Below are 19,723 nucleotides of genomic sequence, written 5' to 3' on the forward strand. Positions count from 1 at the left end.
ACTTCCCTCTGCCCGCCCCCTTTTCCAAATCTTTCCTGGACCTCCTCGCACTGCTCTTTCTTCATCATTCCCCCATTTCACGTCCCTCCATTCCCCTTTCATTGCAGGAATGTCATGCAACCATTACAGTGATCACAGATCATAGATATAACTCATAACCCAGACTACCTGTGGTTGATACAGTAGCGTTTACCAGCAGGTCTCCAGATAGTCTATATACAATAAGTACTGGTTTTAAATAGTATTTCTGGTGATACTCTATATTTTTTTTTTCCATTTCAAGACCAAATCAACTACGCATGCGTTATATGCCCCTTAGCCTGATCATTTCTCTGTCCTATAGCGCTCCTATTGTTGTCCAGAAAAGATTTCAAAGACTTTAATGAGCTACAGTGCTGTGTTGGGTGACATGTTCCTATGTTCCATTTTCCTTTATCACGAGTTCATTTTAGCTCAACCTCACACACACTGTCCTGCTGCCCTAAATACTCACTCAAGCACTAAATGTGGATTAGATATACATTTTAACATCACAGCATCAGCACACCTTGTAGCCACTTCATACAGTAATAATGCAAAATAAATGTTAAACACAAGTACTTAGAGGTAAACAACAAAAAAAAGTATCCCCTTTTAAGGCAAATTGCAGTGAGGTCTGCAACTGTAGTGTTACGTGGGAAGATGTATTGCACTGTGCCAGAAAATGTACATAAATGCAATTGTAAGTCCAGTTAGCAAGGTCGGCAACACTAAAGATTTATATCAAACAGGAATAAATGGGCTTGGAGCAGAGGGCCATGGACAGCAAGTATCAAAAAACAGACACGTTGATTTTGGTCTTTTCATGAGATTTTTTGACAGAAAAAAAAATATACAGTGACACCAGCTTCTTAGTTTCACAATGTTAAGTTCAATTTGTCATATACTCGTTATATCTCTCTATATAAATGCAATTGTGGGGCTGACGGGTCCTTCACACTTAATAACTCTAGTTAATAACAGAGCTGAAAGTACAGTATGTATAGTTTCATCACAACATCCTGTATCAGTGGTCCCTAAGCCAGTTGTATTTCTTTATATTGTATTACTTCTTTTGAACCTGGTGAGAAGTTTGATTATTGTAAGTCTGACACAAGATCATCCTCCACAATACATGTAGTGTGGTATCACCACAGCATGCCAAACAATAGATTTATTTTAGTCATTTTCAATTAAATGTCCACTCAAAACTCAGAACTAAACATTCTGTTTAACAACCTTTATTTAGTACCGTACAGTCACTTACTTCCTGTCCAGAGGTAGACGTCCCTAAGTCACTTGTGGTGTGAACAGACATTAGCTCACTCCATCCGTTTCCCTCTCTGCTTCTACTTCCCTTTTCCCTCCTCCTTTTCCTCCTTTCCCCATCGTCCCTTACACTTCCCTCCTTCTCCTTCCCCCCTCCCTCATGTCTCACCATCCCATTCTAACACTGGTGTATCCATCCCATCCTCAGGCTATCCTCCACAGTCTCTCCCCCTGCGTTGTGTTACTAAAGTCTAACTGAGTGGAGGTATGTACAACAAATCACCGCCACAGCACAGCTAACAGATGCTGCTGAACTGTGAGCACTCACTTAGCTTCTTGCTTTGGCTTGAAAATCACAGTTTTGAAAACACAGAACAGGGGCCAATAAAATATCTCATTGGTTGACGTCATCAAACTACTTTATTTTAATAACCGTTTGAACATGAGCTGAACAACGGGCTTAACATTAGTGGGATCATGATGTGATGCACTATTTAAAACTGTATTCAAATACACTAAATTGGCCATTTTACATTCCTCTTATCTTGCCTTTTCCAGACAGTTTTCAGATTTTATTTGTATTTCCGTAATTTCACTCTACTCATCCAGACTAAAGACTCCACCAATATTCCGTATGAAAGTGCTGTACAACTACACGTGCGAAAAAGTAGTTTAAAGCCTTCTGTGGCTCCAGAGGAAGCTGCATGAAATCTGATAAACTGCCTCCTGTGATGTCACTCAGTGGCGAAGTAGCATTGTGGGTAATTTAGGAGACAGGTTTTGAAAAGCAGTCCACTGGTCTCGCATTGCACTCCTCTAACACTGTTGGACTCTGTCGGACAGTTTAAAAACAAGTCAATTCTACAGACAGACGTCACCTTTTTATTCCACAAATTATTCTTCCTTTTCAAAGCTTGCGGCATGCCACAAGGTTTTTCCTATAGCGAGGGGTAAAGACGCTGATGTAGTACTCAATGCTTCACCAAAATAATTGCTGAGATCTTGGAATGTAGGGAGACAGTCAAAAAATTGGTCCCGTGGATCAAGTAATGTGAGCAGTGAGACAGGAGTCAATTCAGTGCCTGTCGAAAATGTGTCTGACTCCTCTTTACACCAACCTTAGTGTCCTTCTTATTCGGATTTTTTAATATTTTAGTGTCTGTTGTAGTATGTAACCTCCACTGATCAGCAGCATTAAAGGAAACCTGTTCTGTACTAAACACCTTACAAAGACGAGCTGGTGCTGTATCATCCCTCACACTACTCTTATTGAAAAAGTAATCACATTGCTGTAAAACCACAATGCATTCCTACCTTGTGCTGTAAACGTTTTAAGCCAGTGAAGACATTACGTCACATGAAGCACCAGAAAAATAAAAGATGAAGTAGCTTCAAAGGCCATGAAAGAGACACCAGGCACAGTAAGTGTCAGATCAGAGCTGAGGCCGCCTGACGCTGCGTGTGCTGCAGTGCAAACTGCAGAGAGGCTCTCATTAAAGATGCTAAGCACCTTTCTGCTTGACTTTGTGTACACTGAGAGCCACAGTCGAAGCAGTCACTGCGCTTGAATCTTTTAAGCAATGAGACATATAAGTGCTGAACAATAATGTGTTTTGCCTTTGTTTGTCTGTTAGTACTAAACGTTGGTCAGGCAGATCTGCGTTTATATTCAGAATCATATTCACATCATCTCTGATGAGAGCGGTCCTGATTGGGGATTGTACGGAAGTCTTTAAGTTGCTGCTGCGTGTTAGAAACTGTAGGTTATTGATTCCAATCATTCCAACACTGCCACTGTTCTGTGTGCGTGTGTGTGTATGTTTGCTGGCATGCATGGTGTGTGTGTGTGTGCGCGCGTGTGTGTGTGTGTGTTCTAATCAACTTAGAGCCGCAGTGCTGCTGATTTATTCCTGTGGTTACAGGACTTGGCATTGCTAACACAGCTATTTAAACAGAGTAGAATGTGTGCTGATACACAGTAAACATGCTAAAATACGCATGCACACACACACACACACACACACACACACACAAAGCATATCTAAAGCCAAGATGACATTGGTCATTGATTTCAGAATGGTATTCTACAATCATATCATGTTGACTACTTACACACAAAGAAAATGGTACGGTTCTATATTTGCTGTTCTCAGATATGAGGCCTAATGCCCAGATGAAAAGACTTTAATATTTTTGCATTTTAACTGACATGTGACACATACACACATACACACACCAGTACATTCAATAGCCAGGTCCTCAGAACATGATGACCCAGATCTGTCGCTGTAGTATCCAGTACCCAGAATGCCTCCTGAGGTTTAAGAGAGCTTGCCATTGCCCATTAAGTGAAATATAACTCCACAGACATTATGCTTAGTATGCTATATACTGTACCATAATACTATAGTACAACCCTGATTCCAAAAATGCTGTGACACTGTGCAAAACATAAATTGTTAACAATGTGATAATTATCTTATTTTTTTATACAGATTTAATTGAAAACAGTACAGAGACAATACATTATTAATGTTTTACCTCATCACCGTCATAGATTTTTTGTAATTATATTCTTATTTTAAATTTGAGAGCAGCAACAGACAAAACACTGGAAAAGTTGTGGATACTGGAAACTGTTCTCCATGTGAACCTTTTGCACAAAGAGGATTTCAAGCCTATAGGACATGAGATTTGATACTCAAACTGGTAATAGACAAGCTATTTACTTGAACATATCATTAATGTGTATTTGTTGATTGCACAATGTAACAGCTACAGAATAGTAACTCCACATTGTTTCAATTTGCTATGAAGGTGAAGGGTCACTGGTAATCCAGTCAGGCTGGAAGCCTTGCATCATTTCTATCTGCGTTCACTTCTCCTTAGAGACTAAACGAATGAGTAAATTCACATAATTTCCTGTGCTGTATGTAATTATTCTATCCGATTGTCTCTACAACAGCTGCACCAACAATAATACCACTTAAAACTCTTTACTTAAAGAGATTTTGGAGAAGCATGGCTTAAAGGCTTCCCAAGGTCATCAGTTAAAGCAAAATGGCAAACTCTTCTCTTAGTTTAACCAATCCTGTTCAAGAAAGCCAGTAAAACAGTAACAGCTCTCTTATGAAGCAATTTTACAAAGCTGAATTTCGTTTGACCTTACATGCTGGTCTCAGAGCCTCACTTCCTCTTTATGCAACATCCATCTTATGTTTCCAAAGAGTTGAAACTGATCGCAGACTAACCTCACAAGGGCAAACCCTTCCTGATGGGTGTTGATGAGTAATTAAATACTCTTGTGTATCATGTGTTGGTGGGTTATGTGGGTATTGATTTCTAGTTGTTTATTGTTGTAGCCTTTGTGATGAGGGTGCAATGTAGAGATGCCCTTTAGTACTTTACTGTCAGCTCTTCTCTTGACTTGTCCAAGGACGACATGAGTTTGATGCACCAAAGCAACAATCACAACACGTCAGCAGCGCCAACATCACCACACTTGTCACCTCTTAAATGTCGGGTGTTTGTTGGAATTACAAAACCGATAAAATAGCATTTTTGTGGCGATATTCAACTGCTGATGGGGAAACATGTTAAGGTTCAAGTAGACTATAGCCTCGCTAGACCATAATGCTGTTCCAAAAAAAGTATGTCTGATAACTGAAGAAGACACTATTGCCAGTTAAATGAAATGTATATGCCTGGGCAGTGCTATAAAGTAGCTATACTAGGTGAAGATCCAAAATTTGAATGTGTCAGTGAAGATATTATTCTCTTTAACTGTGCTAACACAAGGATAACACTGACCAAGTGTGACCTCAATATAGCATCAATGTAATGCTGGGATTAATTCACAAAGTATCCTTGGGTAGAAAACCACCCAATCTGAATCACCTGAATCAAAACAGCCATTCTGGCTGTTTTGATTCAGTTTACTCATTATTGTATTATAGGACCTACACTTAATGCAACATTTTTAAATCAGTGTTTTTGAATTTCAATGTATTTAGGTATTAATAACAACACATCTGCTAGAATAATTTAGATACGGCAGCATAATCATTGATTAAGGTGAAGCTGTTTGCTAGTTTAACTAAATTGGACCAGATTAGAGCTGCCTGTTGGTGACAACAAATACGATGGTCAAGTTTTCTGTTGTCACATAGCAAATATGATAACAAAGGCAAGTTAACAATAAATCAATTTGAGATGAGTTTTTTTCTCTTTTTTATTGTTAATCTGCCACCATTGTCATATTTGAAAAACAGCTTCTCCATTGTAGCTGGTAACTTGAAGTTATGCTGTCTGTAAAGATCACTGTTGGAATAGCAGATTTCATTGGCTGTTGCAAGCTAATGCTAATACCTAAATGTGACCCTGTTGCAAACAACATGTCTGCTGGGCCTTGAATGTTACATGTGACTGTTAGGCACTAAATTAAGCTAGTTAGCCAGCTTGTTATAGTTTTGTAACAGCTATAAGACACCACCATATGATTATGAATGCTGCTCTCACCATAGCCCCGTCATATTATGGCAGTTGGAGAAGTCTTAACTTTGACTGCCTTGCCGGCCCTTATCACAGTTGCTGAGTTTCAATTGGGCTTTTGTGCTGATGTCTGTCGGAACATAGCCTTACCTCTTACTGTATGTCATGTTGGAGATGTTTGCATAGCGTATGTTGTACGATGACCCAGCCTTTAGAGTTACTTCTCCTCTTACTGTTCAATAACTCTTTCAAATTAGGACTTTGGGTGAAGTGTATCTATACCTTTGGAAACTAAATACATTAGGGCTCTTAATTAGCATCCCCATTTTTAAGACACCGATGAATTGATTTAATTAGTGTCCGGATTGTTTTGTGTTGCTGGCTTGCCTGGAAGCACCTCAGGCTTTGCACACTCAGCATCAGGCAGCTTCCAGTGAAATTGGAAAAATATTATCCCGTGAAATAGATACCACAGAAGTTTGATTTTGTTCTACACACCAACCCCACTGTAAATCAGAAAGTCCTAAATATCTCAGTGCTGAAGTTGTTTCAGGAAATACAGCTCTGTCTGATGTCCTAACTTCATTCACTCCAACAAGTTGCATTTGCAAGACAGAAATAAAATAAGTGGAAGTAAACCCAGAGGCAGATGGAGGCAACAGTTCAAGTTTACTTTGGGACACCATTTGAATGAAAGAAAAACGTAAAATAAACGGTAAAATAACTGAAACTTCCAGATCTCATATGCATGACTAATAATGGCTAATGTTTTTATTTATATTTTTCATGGTTTTACGGTTTAGCTCATTGTTGTTTATGACGTTTATGTTTATGTCACATAAAAAATAAATAATAATAATCTCAATCTGCAATAATGAATAAGCCGGACCAATAGGGTGCCACAGGAATGAGTCCTAAAACTTTAAAAGTTAACATTTTTGCACTTCAGGTTCATCTCTACCTCAGCTGGGTTTTTTTTTTAAAATGGGTTTTTGGTGAAATGCCTAAAATAAGGTCTGTGAACAAACTTAAGAGATTTTCATATTTTGTTCTACAATATAAAAAAAGTAAACACCACACAGTTGAGCTATAAAGTCATGTTAATCTGTGTTTTAAAAAAGGCAGTTGCTAACAAGTGTCTAAATGAGACTACAGAGGGGACGTTAAACGTCATCACAGCAGACACGTGGACTCATCTACTCACTAGTCTGTCTTTACAGGCCTACTTTAGCTACAAACTATTTTAACTTTATCTTTACAGCTTGTACATTGATCAGTTTTATGGTAAAATGTATAGTATAGTATATACATATACTGGTATATACATGTGACTGTGATGTACCCTAATGTTCTTTTTTGTTTGTATTTTTTTTACTTCTACTTTAATTTGCGCTTCAAAAATAATGAAAGTGGTGTTCATTGGTGAAGATTATCTCACTGAGCAAAATGTGTGAGTATTATAAGCTTTTGTTCAGTTATTTTCTACAATAATCCAAAGTCCAAAAGAAAAATGCAATTGGCATTTTGTTTAGGGAACCAGGGCAATGCTAACTCTCACATTAGTCCACAAAAATAGGTCATCCCTGCAGCTCTCTGTATCTTTTCCCTTATATTTATTTCTTGTAGATATATCAACAAATTGGCTTACGACAAAGATGTGCATATCGTAAGTTCAAAAGGTGTTTTCATGTAATTATTCATCCACTAGAGACCTGGAGTGCCCTTTTTTTTAAAAAAGCATTTCAAAAATGTTTTCTCATGATTCGTTTATGTGAAAAAGAAAGAATGTCAGTTGATATCCTGCAAACTCATGAACCACAAATGTCCTCTTGACCTAAAATATCCAGCTACATAGTCGGATTTAGTAGTCATATCAGTATTTAAGTTTATGCACAAGGTTTTTTTGCCATATGTTGGGAAACAGGTGTAAATGACATATGTAATGTATAAACCACATTTATAACCACACTAATATAATCAACAGTACATGTGGAAAGGTCTCCATACTCTTGCACTTCTTGCTATTTCAACCAAAGTCCAGCCTCAGCTGTGTTTGTCTTCAGTCTAATTTCCACTGTGAGCATGCTAACACACTGAACTAAGCTGGTGAAAATGGAACATTACACCTATTCAACATCATGTTAGAATTTAGCTCCGGACACTACTCTAGCCAAATACAGCCTCACAGAGCTGCTGAGCATGGATGTGGACTTGTTCATCTTAGCCTCTCAGTAAGGAGAAGCACACAGCCTACCTGACACTCACCTTGGAGAGGGTTTTCTCTTCGGTCAGTGTGTCTGTCTGTCTTTCTGTCTAACTGACTGTTACCTGTTAATATTGGCCTGTTGTCCATATTGGCTAAAACACCTGGATTCTGAGACAAAAATTTTCTTTCTTTTTTTTTTTTTACTTTTCTTTTTTTTCATAGATTGAGTGTTAACATGCAGGATTGTGTATTTCTAACTGTGCTCAGCTCCAGATGATTTATCCACTCCAGTTGCTCGGAGTTTCCCAAAAATCATTTAACCACAGAGGCTAGCTGTTTTCTTGTTTCTGAACAAAAGCACTGTTGTGCTCTTGGGAATCTCAGAGCAGGTAGTCCAGTGGGCATACAAGAACAGAAATATTATGAGATGCAGATCAAAGGTTTCTCTGCATGACCACTGGACTAGTGCATCCCACCCCCCCACCCCTTAACAGTTGATGTTGGTGCTGCAGAGTGCCACCCCTAGGTGTCTAAGGGATATTGTGGCAACTGATAGCTGATTTTCGTAACCAATATTCCTGTTTTGTCCTGTCCCTGTCTGTCTGTCCATCTGTTTGTCCCTCCGTCCATCTGTCTGTCTGTCTGTCTGTCTTTTTCTAACTTCCTCCTTTGGTCTGAAATATTTTACTTGATTTGGGCTGGTTTTTGTCTTGAGTTATTTACCTTTTTTTTCAACTTTGTTTCATTTACAAATGCTTGTAACTGTAACAAATGGTTTATATTTGCTATTTCTGATGTGCAATGCTGCCATAACACAAATGAATTTATCATGACATTACCTACTGTCAAAAATGTGCATTTCCAACCCATTAACACACATTCCTCACCTCTCATCTTTTGACTATGTCATGAAAACATTAATGCTGACCCTTCATAACCCCGACTCTAACCTCTACCCTCTCACCTCTGCTTGTCATCTTCATGTAGCCACGGGTTATGAGAAGTCACGCAGCCTCAATAATATCTCCGGAATGACGGGCGCCCCACTGCGCCTCACCCCCATCACCAACTCCACCTTTGAGCCCTTCGAGCCGCCTGGCCTCAGGCGATGTCACTCCCCCATTCCCTCCATCTTGTAGCATAGCTGACAAGGAGACACAACAAAAATGTCAACAACAACAGCAACAACAAAAAAAAAAAAAAAGTTTTTCAATTTTTTTATTTATTTGATTTGATTTTTTTTCTGGGGAACATGTGAAAGAAACAAACATGAAAGGAGTGTTTCATGGACATTTGATTCATCCTTGCTGCTCTTTCATCACCATTACTCACATGTTTTCATCTTGATAGAAACAACAATAATTTAGAGTCCATCTAGGCACTAGAGGGTCCTATTTTAAAACCACAGAATAGCTAATTCTTACTGATTAAGATGAGATAGATGCTTAAGCAAATGTATTTTAAAATACACAAACACACACTAACACACCTGCCTTACTAACAGGGATATAGTCTAGGTTAGTTTAGACTGATATGATAGTTGAGTTAGTTTAGCTCCCTGTGCTACTTCTTGCCTGTATCTTGACTGCACTTGCACTTCAATGCTTTAAAAACTGATACTTAAGAGTAGCTATGAATAAGAGACTTCTCTAATATAAGCCTCTGAATGCACACATTCACACAGAGAAATATTACTGCAGCATGCATGTTTTTACTCATGAGAATCTCCAGAATAAGAACATACGCTATACCTAGTAGATTGAAAAAACAAAGACATTTTATATCTCTAAAAAAGGAAATACCCCAAACTGTAGCACCTCTGCACCTTTGAAAAAAGCCATATCGGCTGTAGATGTTTAGTCCTCTGTGTTACATTTATGTAAAACAACCCCTCTTACGTGCACATGCATCAACACCCAGACACATGGTTTGTTCTCAGTGAAAACCTTTAGCACAGGGAGACAGGAGACAGGGAGTTCATAAGCTCCATAAGCAACTTATAAAAGCAGCGGCATCCCCTCCTCCTCCTCCTTTCTCCTGCTTCCTCCTCAGGCTTCAGACTCTGCTCAGACCCTAAACACTCTGCTACAACACTCACAGGATGTACTGCAGGAGGACTGGATGACAAATTATTTTTTATACCGTTGAACAGCGGGGGAACAGGTGTGAAGAAGCGTGGATGTCTCTGTCAGAGTGGGATGATGGTCATAGGACAGTGGTTCCCAATCAGGAGCTGCAAGATAAACCCAATGCAGCTGAGAGGTGATTTAAACGATATAAAATTAGATAACATGTCTATAGAGAAAAAAATCAACTTGTGATTTAGTATCTTTGACTTTTGCCCTTCCAGGCCCCTTAAACTTTTCAACTAGAGCAACTCTACTGACAGTGGCATACTGTAAATTCTCAGATGGTTATATCTGCAAAATAAAATGTGAATTATTATACATCCACTGGCACAATGAGATAATGTCACTGAAGGGGAATTATATTACTTTCAAACCTGGGCCGTGTGTTAACATATTTTTTGTGCAAATGATTGATACATACCAAACGTTTTAGAGTCAGTCCAAGTCTTGCCCAATAAGTGTCACTCTGAAATCAGGCAAAGTGAGTTCTTGTTCCATCTAGATTCTGAAAATTAGTCAAAGATTCAGCCATGACTTTGGAAATATAGTCTTGCCAGTAGTTCCTCTCGTAACTCCTCCCTCAACATCCAGATTTCCACTGTCGTCTTCCTGCAACGACTCTATTCCCGTCAGATTTCAGAGCAAGACTTGTGTTTCTGGCCACAAAAAGGATCTTACTCTCAAACAAAAGGCCTTCCTCCAAAAGAATTGTTTCCACAGTCTTGTCAGACACAACAATGACATCCTTAGCCTGTCAGGTACATAAACAAGCACTTGACAGTGGAATTGCCACAAAAGATTACATTGCAGCCACTGCAGCTGTGTTGGGTCAGTTTCAGTGAAATACTGGACAGATTCCAGAACATTTGGTAAGTATGGATCATTTATGAACCAAGGCATGTGAATATAGGGCCCAGGTGTAAAAATACTGGAATTCCCTTCAGTCAAAGCTCAGACAACGGAAATATTAAGAGCTTTATTTTATTGTGCTACACATGATGGCAATAGGCTAGATGTTTTTTATTGTCCATTAGGGAAATTCATTCAGGTCAGTCAAGACAGTAATATACAAAATAAGTAAACAGTATCAGTATAACAATGATATATGATAATGACATAACAATATCATCATAATTGAAGACAAGCATTGTAGATAAGGTTTTTAGAAACAAATAAGTATCTGAACCACCCCCAACCTTTTTACAGGCTGAGAAAGGAATCACTGTCAAATGCTGATAGAGGTTGCCATAATTAAGGGATAAAAGCAGAGTTGCTATTGGCTGAGCCGTAACTTGATTAACACTGTGGAGCTGGGGCATGAAACACATTTTATAGAATGAATAGACATGAGCAGCTATAGGAAAATAAGCAAAGCAATTTGAAACTGTAGTAAAAGTTTCTGATCTTTACCACACAATCACTCCTCACCTGCTCTCCATGTGTTCTCACCTGGGTTCTCAGCAAAAGGCTTGACCACTTCTGTTTTCTCTGTCATGCTTTCATTCAGTCATTAGCTAAGCTTTAAGGGAACAATACAAAGGAAGCTTACTTGTGTTCTTTCCAAAGGCGAGATGAGACATTTGATACCACTCTTACGTCTGTATTCTCATGTTAAGTATATTGCTAGACTCCACACTCAGGTACCTTAGCTCAGTATTAAGACTAGAAGCTGAGGGAAACAGTTAATTTGGCTTGATGCTGTTAAAGCGCTGAAACTGTGAACACACTCCAGGGTCTTGCCAGGTTTTCCCACCATCATATCTTTACAGTGCAAGCAAGCAGAGCCGGGCTAGCTCTCTCCCCCTGATTCAAGTATTATGCTAAGCTGGGCTAACCACCTCCCAACCCCTGCTGAGACTGATGTTAATCTTTTTAAAAGCAAAGCAAATTGGCAAACTTCCATAAATGTAAAACTGTTCCTTTAATGTGGCGGGGTGATTGGCTTCCTCTTTATCTGGAAAACGTTTGGGACATGGCAGCTCAGCCTCAGTGTGAGAAGTGTGGTTTCCCTCAAGTCTGAGTTCATCTGGCCAACATCATCACCACCACCACCACCACCACCACCATCACCGCCAACAGCGTTTCTACTTGCACTGACTCCAGTGTGACTCAGCAGCCAGTGGCAATATTTTTAGTTTTCTCCCTTTTTGGCTTCTCTTTCTTTCCCTGTTTTTGCCCCTCTTGAACCCCCCAACGCTCCTTCCCCCTTTCCCTCCTCTTCTGTCTGTCCATCTCTTCCTTGTTTTGGCTGCGGCCACTCAGTAGGAGGCACCGTGAACGGCTACTGGAGCGACAGCCCATGGTAGAGGAAGAGAGGACGACAAACGCCGTATGGGAAGAAGAGAGGGAACGCGACAAAAGAGACAGCATACAGACATAGAAATATGCAATGTAGATAAATGAGACAGCGGTGGTTGGATCTGTGCATTTCTGTTCAAATACGTTTTATCTGCAGCACACATGACAAGTGTGCACATGGTTGTTTGTGTGTGCATGTGTATGTTTGTGTGTGCCCAGACCTGCATCTACCTCTGTAATAAGATGCACAAATATCAACTTGGAAAAATTCATTATTCTTTTCCTCCACTTTGGATGTTTATTAATTTCAATCTGTGTGTGATCACATGATAATGTCCCCTTTCTGTCACTGAGTGTACTTTTGTTCTTTTCAACAGTTTCTTTGCTCTTGAATATAAATGTTGTTTACTTTTTGCTTTAAGATGATTTAAGATTTGATTTCTCAACTAGTTTCCTGTTTTTTTTTATTGTAGTAGACAGTAATCATGTGTCTATTGGTTAGGTTTTATATCTGTTGAAATCCCTTGTCCTCATCTGTCGCTCTCACCTCCCATCAGGAATTAATATTCCTTTTGATTTGCATTCGATTCCCAAAAGAGAAAAAACATTACTAAGTACTCAGTGAACATACAGTAGAGCCTTTCAAGTCGAGAATATCCTTGGACAAAAGCCACTTAAATGTGCAAAGGAAGTGTATCAAGTTCTGTTTGTCTCTTGGATCTGGCTGAAAAGGGAAATCAGCTGAGAACATTCCTTTTTTAAGAGGAAAAAGCTGTTTCAGTGCTCTAAATTTCTTGGACCTTTTTGCATTCGAGCTTAGAGTTTGGGAGGTGAGACCGCTAAATGACTTGTATGATTAGCAGATAATTGTGTATCTAAAGAATTAGTTTAACTTTCTGGGGAAAACACTCACTTCCTTTCTTGCTGCGAGTGAGATGAGATAATCTCTATCAATTTCACATCTGAGCGCAGCCTGTTCTCAGTCCCAATGCATCAAATACAGCAGCCTGGTCATTTGGAGTTTAGTAACCCCTCTAGCATCAGTGACATAGTTACATCACGTACCTTGGATGTACAAAGTCACATAACAAGACATAGCTCTATTAGCCAATAGTATATTTTGAAAAACCTCACAATATTGAATATATATGTTACAGTTGCTAGCTACCATGCTAGATGTTCCCCTGCTTCCAGTCTTTAAATGCCTCCTGGCTCTGGAAATGTGTGACACAGGCGTGAGGTTTATACTGATTACATATCTCACTCTCTGAAAGAAAGTGAATTAGGAATTTTCCCAAATTATCAAGCTATTCTTTTAACCTTTGGTGACCATATAGGGTTAACCGTTTCCTGTTCCATCAAAGTCCAACTGAATACTAACTGATGTATTAATGGATGATTTTCAGATTTTAATCTAGAGGGAATTCAGGATTTAACTCCTAGTTGGGATTTTGGTTTTTAGACACACACACACGCACACACACACACAACCACACACATACATAGATGTATACACACACTCCGGGCTTTCTACTGAACCTGTCTGTTGTTTCTTACCATTTCATTTTCACGTACCCTCCTCTCCCTTCCCAACGTCCACTTGTTTGGAGTGTTTCTGTCATCTTTCCGTAAGCCACTGCTGATTGGTCGCTTTTGTCATGATGATGTACATATGTAAAGTTTGTGTCGTAGATGAATCTGCATGGGTTCCCATCGCAAGCAATAAGGAAACTGATATGACTTATGATGTGAGGAGGTTTGATAAGATTTTAGTCTCAAGCTTAATGAATGTGTATATAATATTTAGAATACTAAGAGTGTGTATGGATGTGTGTGTTTAGACGCAAACGTATGCACTAACAATGCATGCAGGACAAAAAATCTTCACCTCTCTGAATGCAAGAGGTGGGACAGGCTGAAATTATGCATGCCAAAATGCTATGATGCTATTGGTCGAAAGAGACCAAGTTAGGTACTGTAATGGGCCTGGGTGGGGGTGGGAAAGTTTATTTTTGCAGGATGGGGAGGGGTAATGTTTCTAGTGGGTCTTGTATAGCTGCTTTCTTATTGATCTTGAGAGACTTATGATAAGATAAACATTTAACAATCGTAGCTTATGATTTTTTTTCTCCTTTCTTTTGCCTCTCTTTTCACAGAGAACTGTTCTGAAAGCCCCGCGCTTATCAGATATATGCAAAAAGAAGCAGTAACTGTGAACTAATGCTAGGACATGAAAAAAAAAAAATCCAGCTTCTTCCATCATTGTCTCAACTCCTCTTCTGCAAGAGAGAGTAGAGACCATTCTCCTCCCAAGATACCTCCTTGCCAAAATGTCCCTGTCCATTGTTTTGTTCATCTGCTATTCATTATGTTTCTTACTTCACCCTGTCCGTGTCTCGCTCCATTTCCTTCTGTCCAGTCCTGTAATCTACACTCGCAGTTAATCTGCAGTGAGTTCAGAAGAAGGATACCTCTTCAGTGTGAGAATGCAATTATTCAATGCAACCTCCCAAAAAGGACAAGGATCAGGACCAGACCAGACTGCAGATCTCTTATGAGCAAACCCACCCTACTTAACTCCTCTATGTGTGTTTGATCAAACCTTGATTGAATGCAAATTTATTTAAGAATACCCATTTAAGCACGATGAGTGTTGGTCTGATATAAATGGCCATGATTATAAGACAACTCACCATTTTCAGACACCATTTTTGTTGAACAGCTTTTTAAAGGTATGAAACATGTTTGTCCAAGAAGCAGAGGATCCCCATCCTTTCCAATGTTAAACACGTAATGCTTTAATCAAAAACAAATGTTAATCCCTTGTATATCAATCACAGCATCATGAAATGCTCATGAAAGTAAATTATACACTAGATGCAGTGCAGTGTGCACTAGACTCAGACCAGCTATAGAAAGTGTGCGGTAACATCCAAAACTTAGGACTTGAATCTTTTGACTCATGAATGAGCCTCATACCAGCTAAACAATTTAAATGAGCTGATGTATTATTTTTTCTACAGTTGGTCTGGACAGACCTTTGAAGAGGTAGCATTTAATAAGACATCATACTGCAGAGGGACCCCAAAGTCAAAGTTTTTAATTCAAATTTCTGCTGGTTCTTTAGCCTCTTCCCCTTGTTGCCAGCATCGCTCTCCTTTCCATCCTTTCACAACTCAGGTATCTCTTTCTCAATCTCTCTTTGCCCCCCCACCTCCACCCCGTATTCCTGTTCACCCATGTTCCCTCAAAGATGTATTGTATGTCTGAAAAAATGGAAAGATAAGAAAAAAAAGTCATGCTTTTCCTCTTTTCTGTGCTCTGTTTTGTGGCTCTTGCGCCCCTCTTTCAAAATGCTGTTTTGCTTTTCTTGTCCAACTGTTTCCTGTCTTCTCCTTGTGCCGTCCCTTGTCTCTCCACGCTCTCCCAATAACTGTGTCCCTCGTTCTGTGAGACTTTGAACCCCCAACACCATCCATGCCCTCATACTGAAGTCTCTGACAGCAAAAACCAAAAAGGAATTGACTGAAATTGGAGCACTTTCGCACATGAAAATAAAACGATTTGGCCAAACACTGGATTTCACCAAGGAGAAAGACAGGAACGGACATTTAAAAGAATGAAAAAGACTATGTGGTGTAGATGGATAGGAGGATGAGAAATGCTGTGAGTGGAACGATGTGTTCCGAGTGGATTGTCAGTCAAGAAGCATCAGAGGGAGGAAATGGAGGAGGAAAAGTTTTGGGAAGACAGAAAAGTGTGGTGATGATAAGGAGGAGGAGGAGGAAAAACAGAAAGAAGCAAAATCACTTCTCCATGTAAGAATGTGTATTTCACCGGTGTTCCTATGCACCGTTTTACTCCTTGTGTTGTGTTTCCTCACCTGTTTGTGGTTCTGTGTTGATGTGACATTTTGTTTTATGTTCTATGTGTTTTTCGTGTTGTGTGCTGCACTCTGTTTCCTTACCTTTTTCTTTTGTGTAGCCTTTGTGTGCACCACACCTGGGTCAAACAGCCTGTACAAAAGCTACCCACGGCTTGTTTTATCCCACACATGTGCAGGAGAATGTGGAGTTTGTCATTCGGGCATACACAAACTGCACACAGGAATTTTTAAAAAAAAAAAAGAAAAGAAAATGAAATGACCTGATGCAGCAAGCAGTGCCTGTCTGATGGAAGTGGGATCAATCAATTTGTTATTTGGCCAAGGTCTGGTCTGTACATGTGCAGGACACACCAACTGAGATGTTCCACTCTCAGCTCTTGGTCTGGACGTTCGCCCAGTCCTGGTTGGTTGCAGTCCTCTGGTTTGAACTTTGACCTCTGACATCTTTTGATTTCATTCCATGACCTCGATGTCTCGTGGTCTCATCAGCTACTTAATTAGTGTCCAAAGATTTGTTATATCAGAGGACTGAGCAGCCCCCCAAGGACTTCTGCAGGTTGTCTGTGTGTGTGAGATTCAGAGACGGAGAGAAACGCTAATGTGTGTGTGTGTGTGTGTCACATTCAAACTCTGTGTTCTTGGTGTACTTGCATGTCAGCTGGGCCGGTCAAGCTTTGTAGTGACGTGTCTTTTCTTTGCTTCAGTGGTGTGTTTGACCTATCATTTTCCTTGCCTTAGTGTACAGTATTATGTTGCTGCAGTTTCCATTAGTACCGACAACTTCCTGCACCGAGCACCACTGGAAACTACACGGTAGACTAGGAACACTCAGTCTGCCATTGTAGAAGTCTTTGAATTTCCACATTCTTCTGTTTGGAAAGTTGTGCTGCAGCATTTAAAAAATAAAAAAAGGGTTCTACAATGGCTAACACTGTCAATCTCATGTAGAACATTAAATCAATTCAGCTCCCACTGCCTCTTTGCCAACAGCATCTCTGGGATTCAGTGTGTTGACATTATAGCACTGGACAAACCAGTGTATTAAGATTGGTCTTTTGCGACCCGCCCATTTTTTTCACTTGTTCTACTTCCTTTTTTTTTTCTTGAAACCTCTGGTTTGCTGGCTAAAGTAATTATACAAGTAAAAAGTCACAGTGCTGATCACAGAGCCAACTATACAAACCTAGCAAGGTCACATGACCTCACAACACCAAATCCACCACAGCGGTCCAATCATTAGAATAAATGTTAGCAATGTACGTAAATTTCTACTAACCATGGATATGTTGAAACTTTACATTTCTTTAGGTTTTCAATCTGATTCAGTTACAACGCTGTGCTTATGGTCTAGTAAGGTGTAGGCACAAACACCCTGTGGTAAGGGTGAGGAAAACATCATGTATTAGCTCAAAATACCTGGTTTGGTCATCACAAACACAGCTTGAATTTTACCCAATGTAACATAAAAAAAAAATCCAATGGCTTCATCATGAAACCACCAGATGTTGAAGCGCAGACTTGAACTGCAGTTAGTTAAGCCAATAGTAAGTCAAATCACGGAAAGTTATCCAGACGAGTCTCCTGTATGACTCTGTATGTTGGAAATAGAAATATTCTGTGAAAATACAAGTGTAAATGGCCACAATCAGACAACTAGAATATCATATGCTGTAAACACACTCTGACCAGACTGTGACTATTTTAACAGAAGCATGACCAGCTGATCCAATTAGTGCGACTATGTAAACAGCAGTTGGTGTCCATCACACTGCTATACTCCCTAGGAAATGTTTTAAATTTGTAGTCACAAAGTCATCACAAGCAGCAGATGTTAATCTGCATAGTGCAATACAGCTCCATTGGCCTGTGTAGACAGGAAGTTAAAAGAGAAAAGAACGTAGCCAAAGCAGTTGATTTTTTTGTTGCTGACCGGCATAGGGTCAATTTTACATCATGCTATTAAATGATTATTTGTGCCATATATTAGACATAAATGAATGTTTCAGCCTGGAACATTCTTCAAAAAATCTAAAATCAACAACAAGGTTTTTTTGGGAGCTTTCAACTGCAGCTCACTGTCTTCAACAGCAGATGGAATTTGCTCAGTCATCATCATGTGTCAGTGAGTACTCAGAACTGTTTCTTGAGTATGAATAACACAATGTAAAAATTCTCTGAACAAACCTTGAGCAATTATTTAGATAAACCATCTCAGTAGTTTTGAGAGAAAATAATTTGATTAATGGAGTAAGAAATAGGCATGTGAAGTACAATACCTCAGACCTATGCTTAGTATTGAATTAAGTATGATTGCAGCTGTGGGACAACGTTACCTGATGAAGGCTGTGACATGTGGTTGAAAGCTCCAGAAAAAGATAGTCTGTTGCATCCAAAACAATACATACAAACAAGTGATTATACCGAGTCTTGATGCTTTTGGGAAACAGGTCAATGCCTAATGTGGTTCCACAATGAACCTCAAAAACATATCTAAATCTCAGCAGAGGGAATGGAAATTGGAACTGAATGAATGCTGAAATTAGATTTTTCTGTGATGGTGGGTAAAATAATTGCCAATTTTGCAAAGTTCACCTCTTAGAAATCTCCTGAATTTGTGGCTTCTCATTATTCTATAGGTCAAAATGGTCCCTCATCAGTTGTACAATTTGAATCTTTGATAGAGCCAGTTTTATTGGCCAGTACTGAGAGAACTGGATTGGGTTGCACCAGCTAAATCCGTCACTAAATTCTCAGTAACAACTTGCTTTAAAGTCCCGTAATGTTAGCGAGCATAACTTTTTTATCACTTTTGTAAAGATATTTCAGTACATTTAGTATTAGTATTCATGCATTTTATAATGAGTGGAAATTATGAGATAAGATAAGAGAAATCATTTAAGATCTTGATTATCAACAAGATTTTCAAACAGAGTTTCATCAGCACTCAATTTTACAGGTCTGAAATTTTTGAAATAGGTGAATGGCAAAAAAACATTCTTGAGTTTACTGACCTGCAGAGGCTGATTAGAAACTAAATGGAAATCAGCCAGCTGAAAGAAGTTAGACAGGAACTAGTTTAAAGTTAAAAATGACATTATCAGCAGAAGTTGAGCAGAAACCGGTTGGAAGTTTCCTGGAAATGTATTTAAGAAGTGACCAGCTATTTATCAACCGCTTATTGGTCAAAGGGATATTATTCAATCATGTTGGGACAATTGAGGATAATTTGAAAGAAACTTGAAATAGGTTACTTTGTATTTACCAATTCCTCACCCTGAAATTTGCAGACCATGTTACCCAAGTTTCAGGTCAGATATGTAGATCATGAGGTGCAACCAGTTTTTGATTTAGTGGTGCTTAACACCACTGAGTGAACACCTGCATTAGAATGAAGCTAAATTTGAATTTATGACCATCTGCAGGACC

At 39.2% G+C, this 19,723-nt stretch overlaps 1 protein-coding gene across 3 annotated transcripts in view; it reads left to right on the forward strand.

Moving 5' to 3' along the window:
- LOC119014650 (potassium voltage-gated channel subfamily C member 1-like) overlaps positions 1-19,723 on the forward strand; it is an 87,902-nt gene that overhangs the window by 58,602 nt on the left and 9,577 nt on the right. For 2 of the 3 annotated variants that reach the window (XM_037090015.1, XM_037090017.1), the window contains one exon: positions 12,376-14,387. The exons of the other annotated variant lie outside the window; for it this stretch is intronic. In XM_037090015.1, coding sequence (XP_036945910.1) covers positions 12,376-12,419 — 44 coding nt within the window. In that variant the 3' untranslated portion in view covers positions 12,420-14,387. Of the gene's footprint in view, positions 1-12,375; positions 14,388-19,723 lie in introns of those variants that run through there. 3 annotated transcript variants of the gene reach the window in all.

The sequence above is a fragment of the Acanthopagrus latus genome, chromosome 23 (assembly GCF_904848185.1).
Source record: "Acanthopagrus latus isolate v.2019 chromosome 23, fAcaLat1.1, whole genome shotgun sequence".
Lineage (NCBI taxonomy): Eukaryota > Metazoa > Chordata > Actinopteri > Spariformes > Sparidae > Acanthopagrus > Acanthopagrus latus.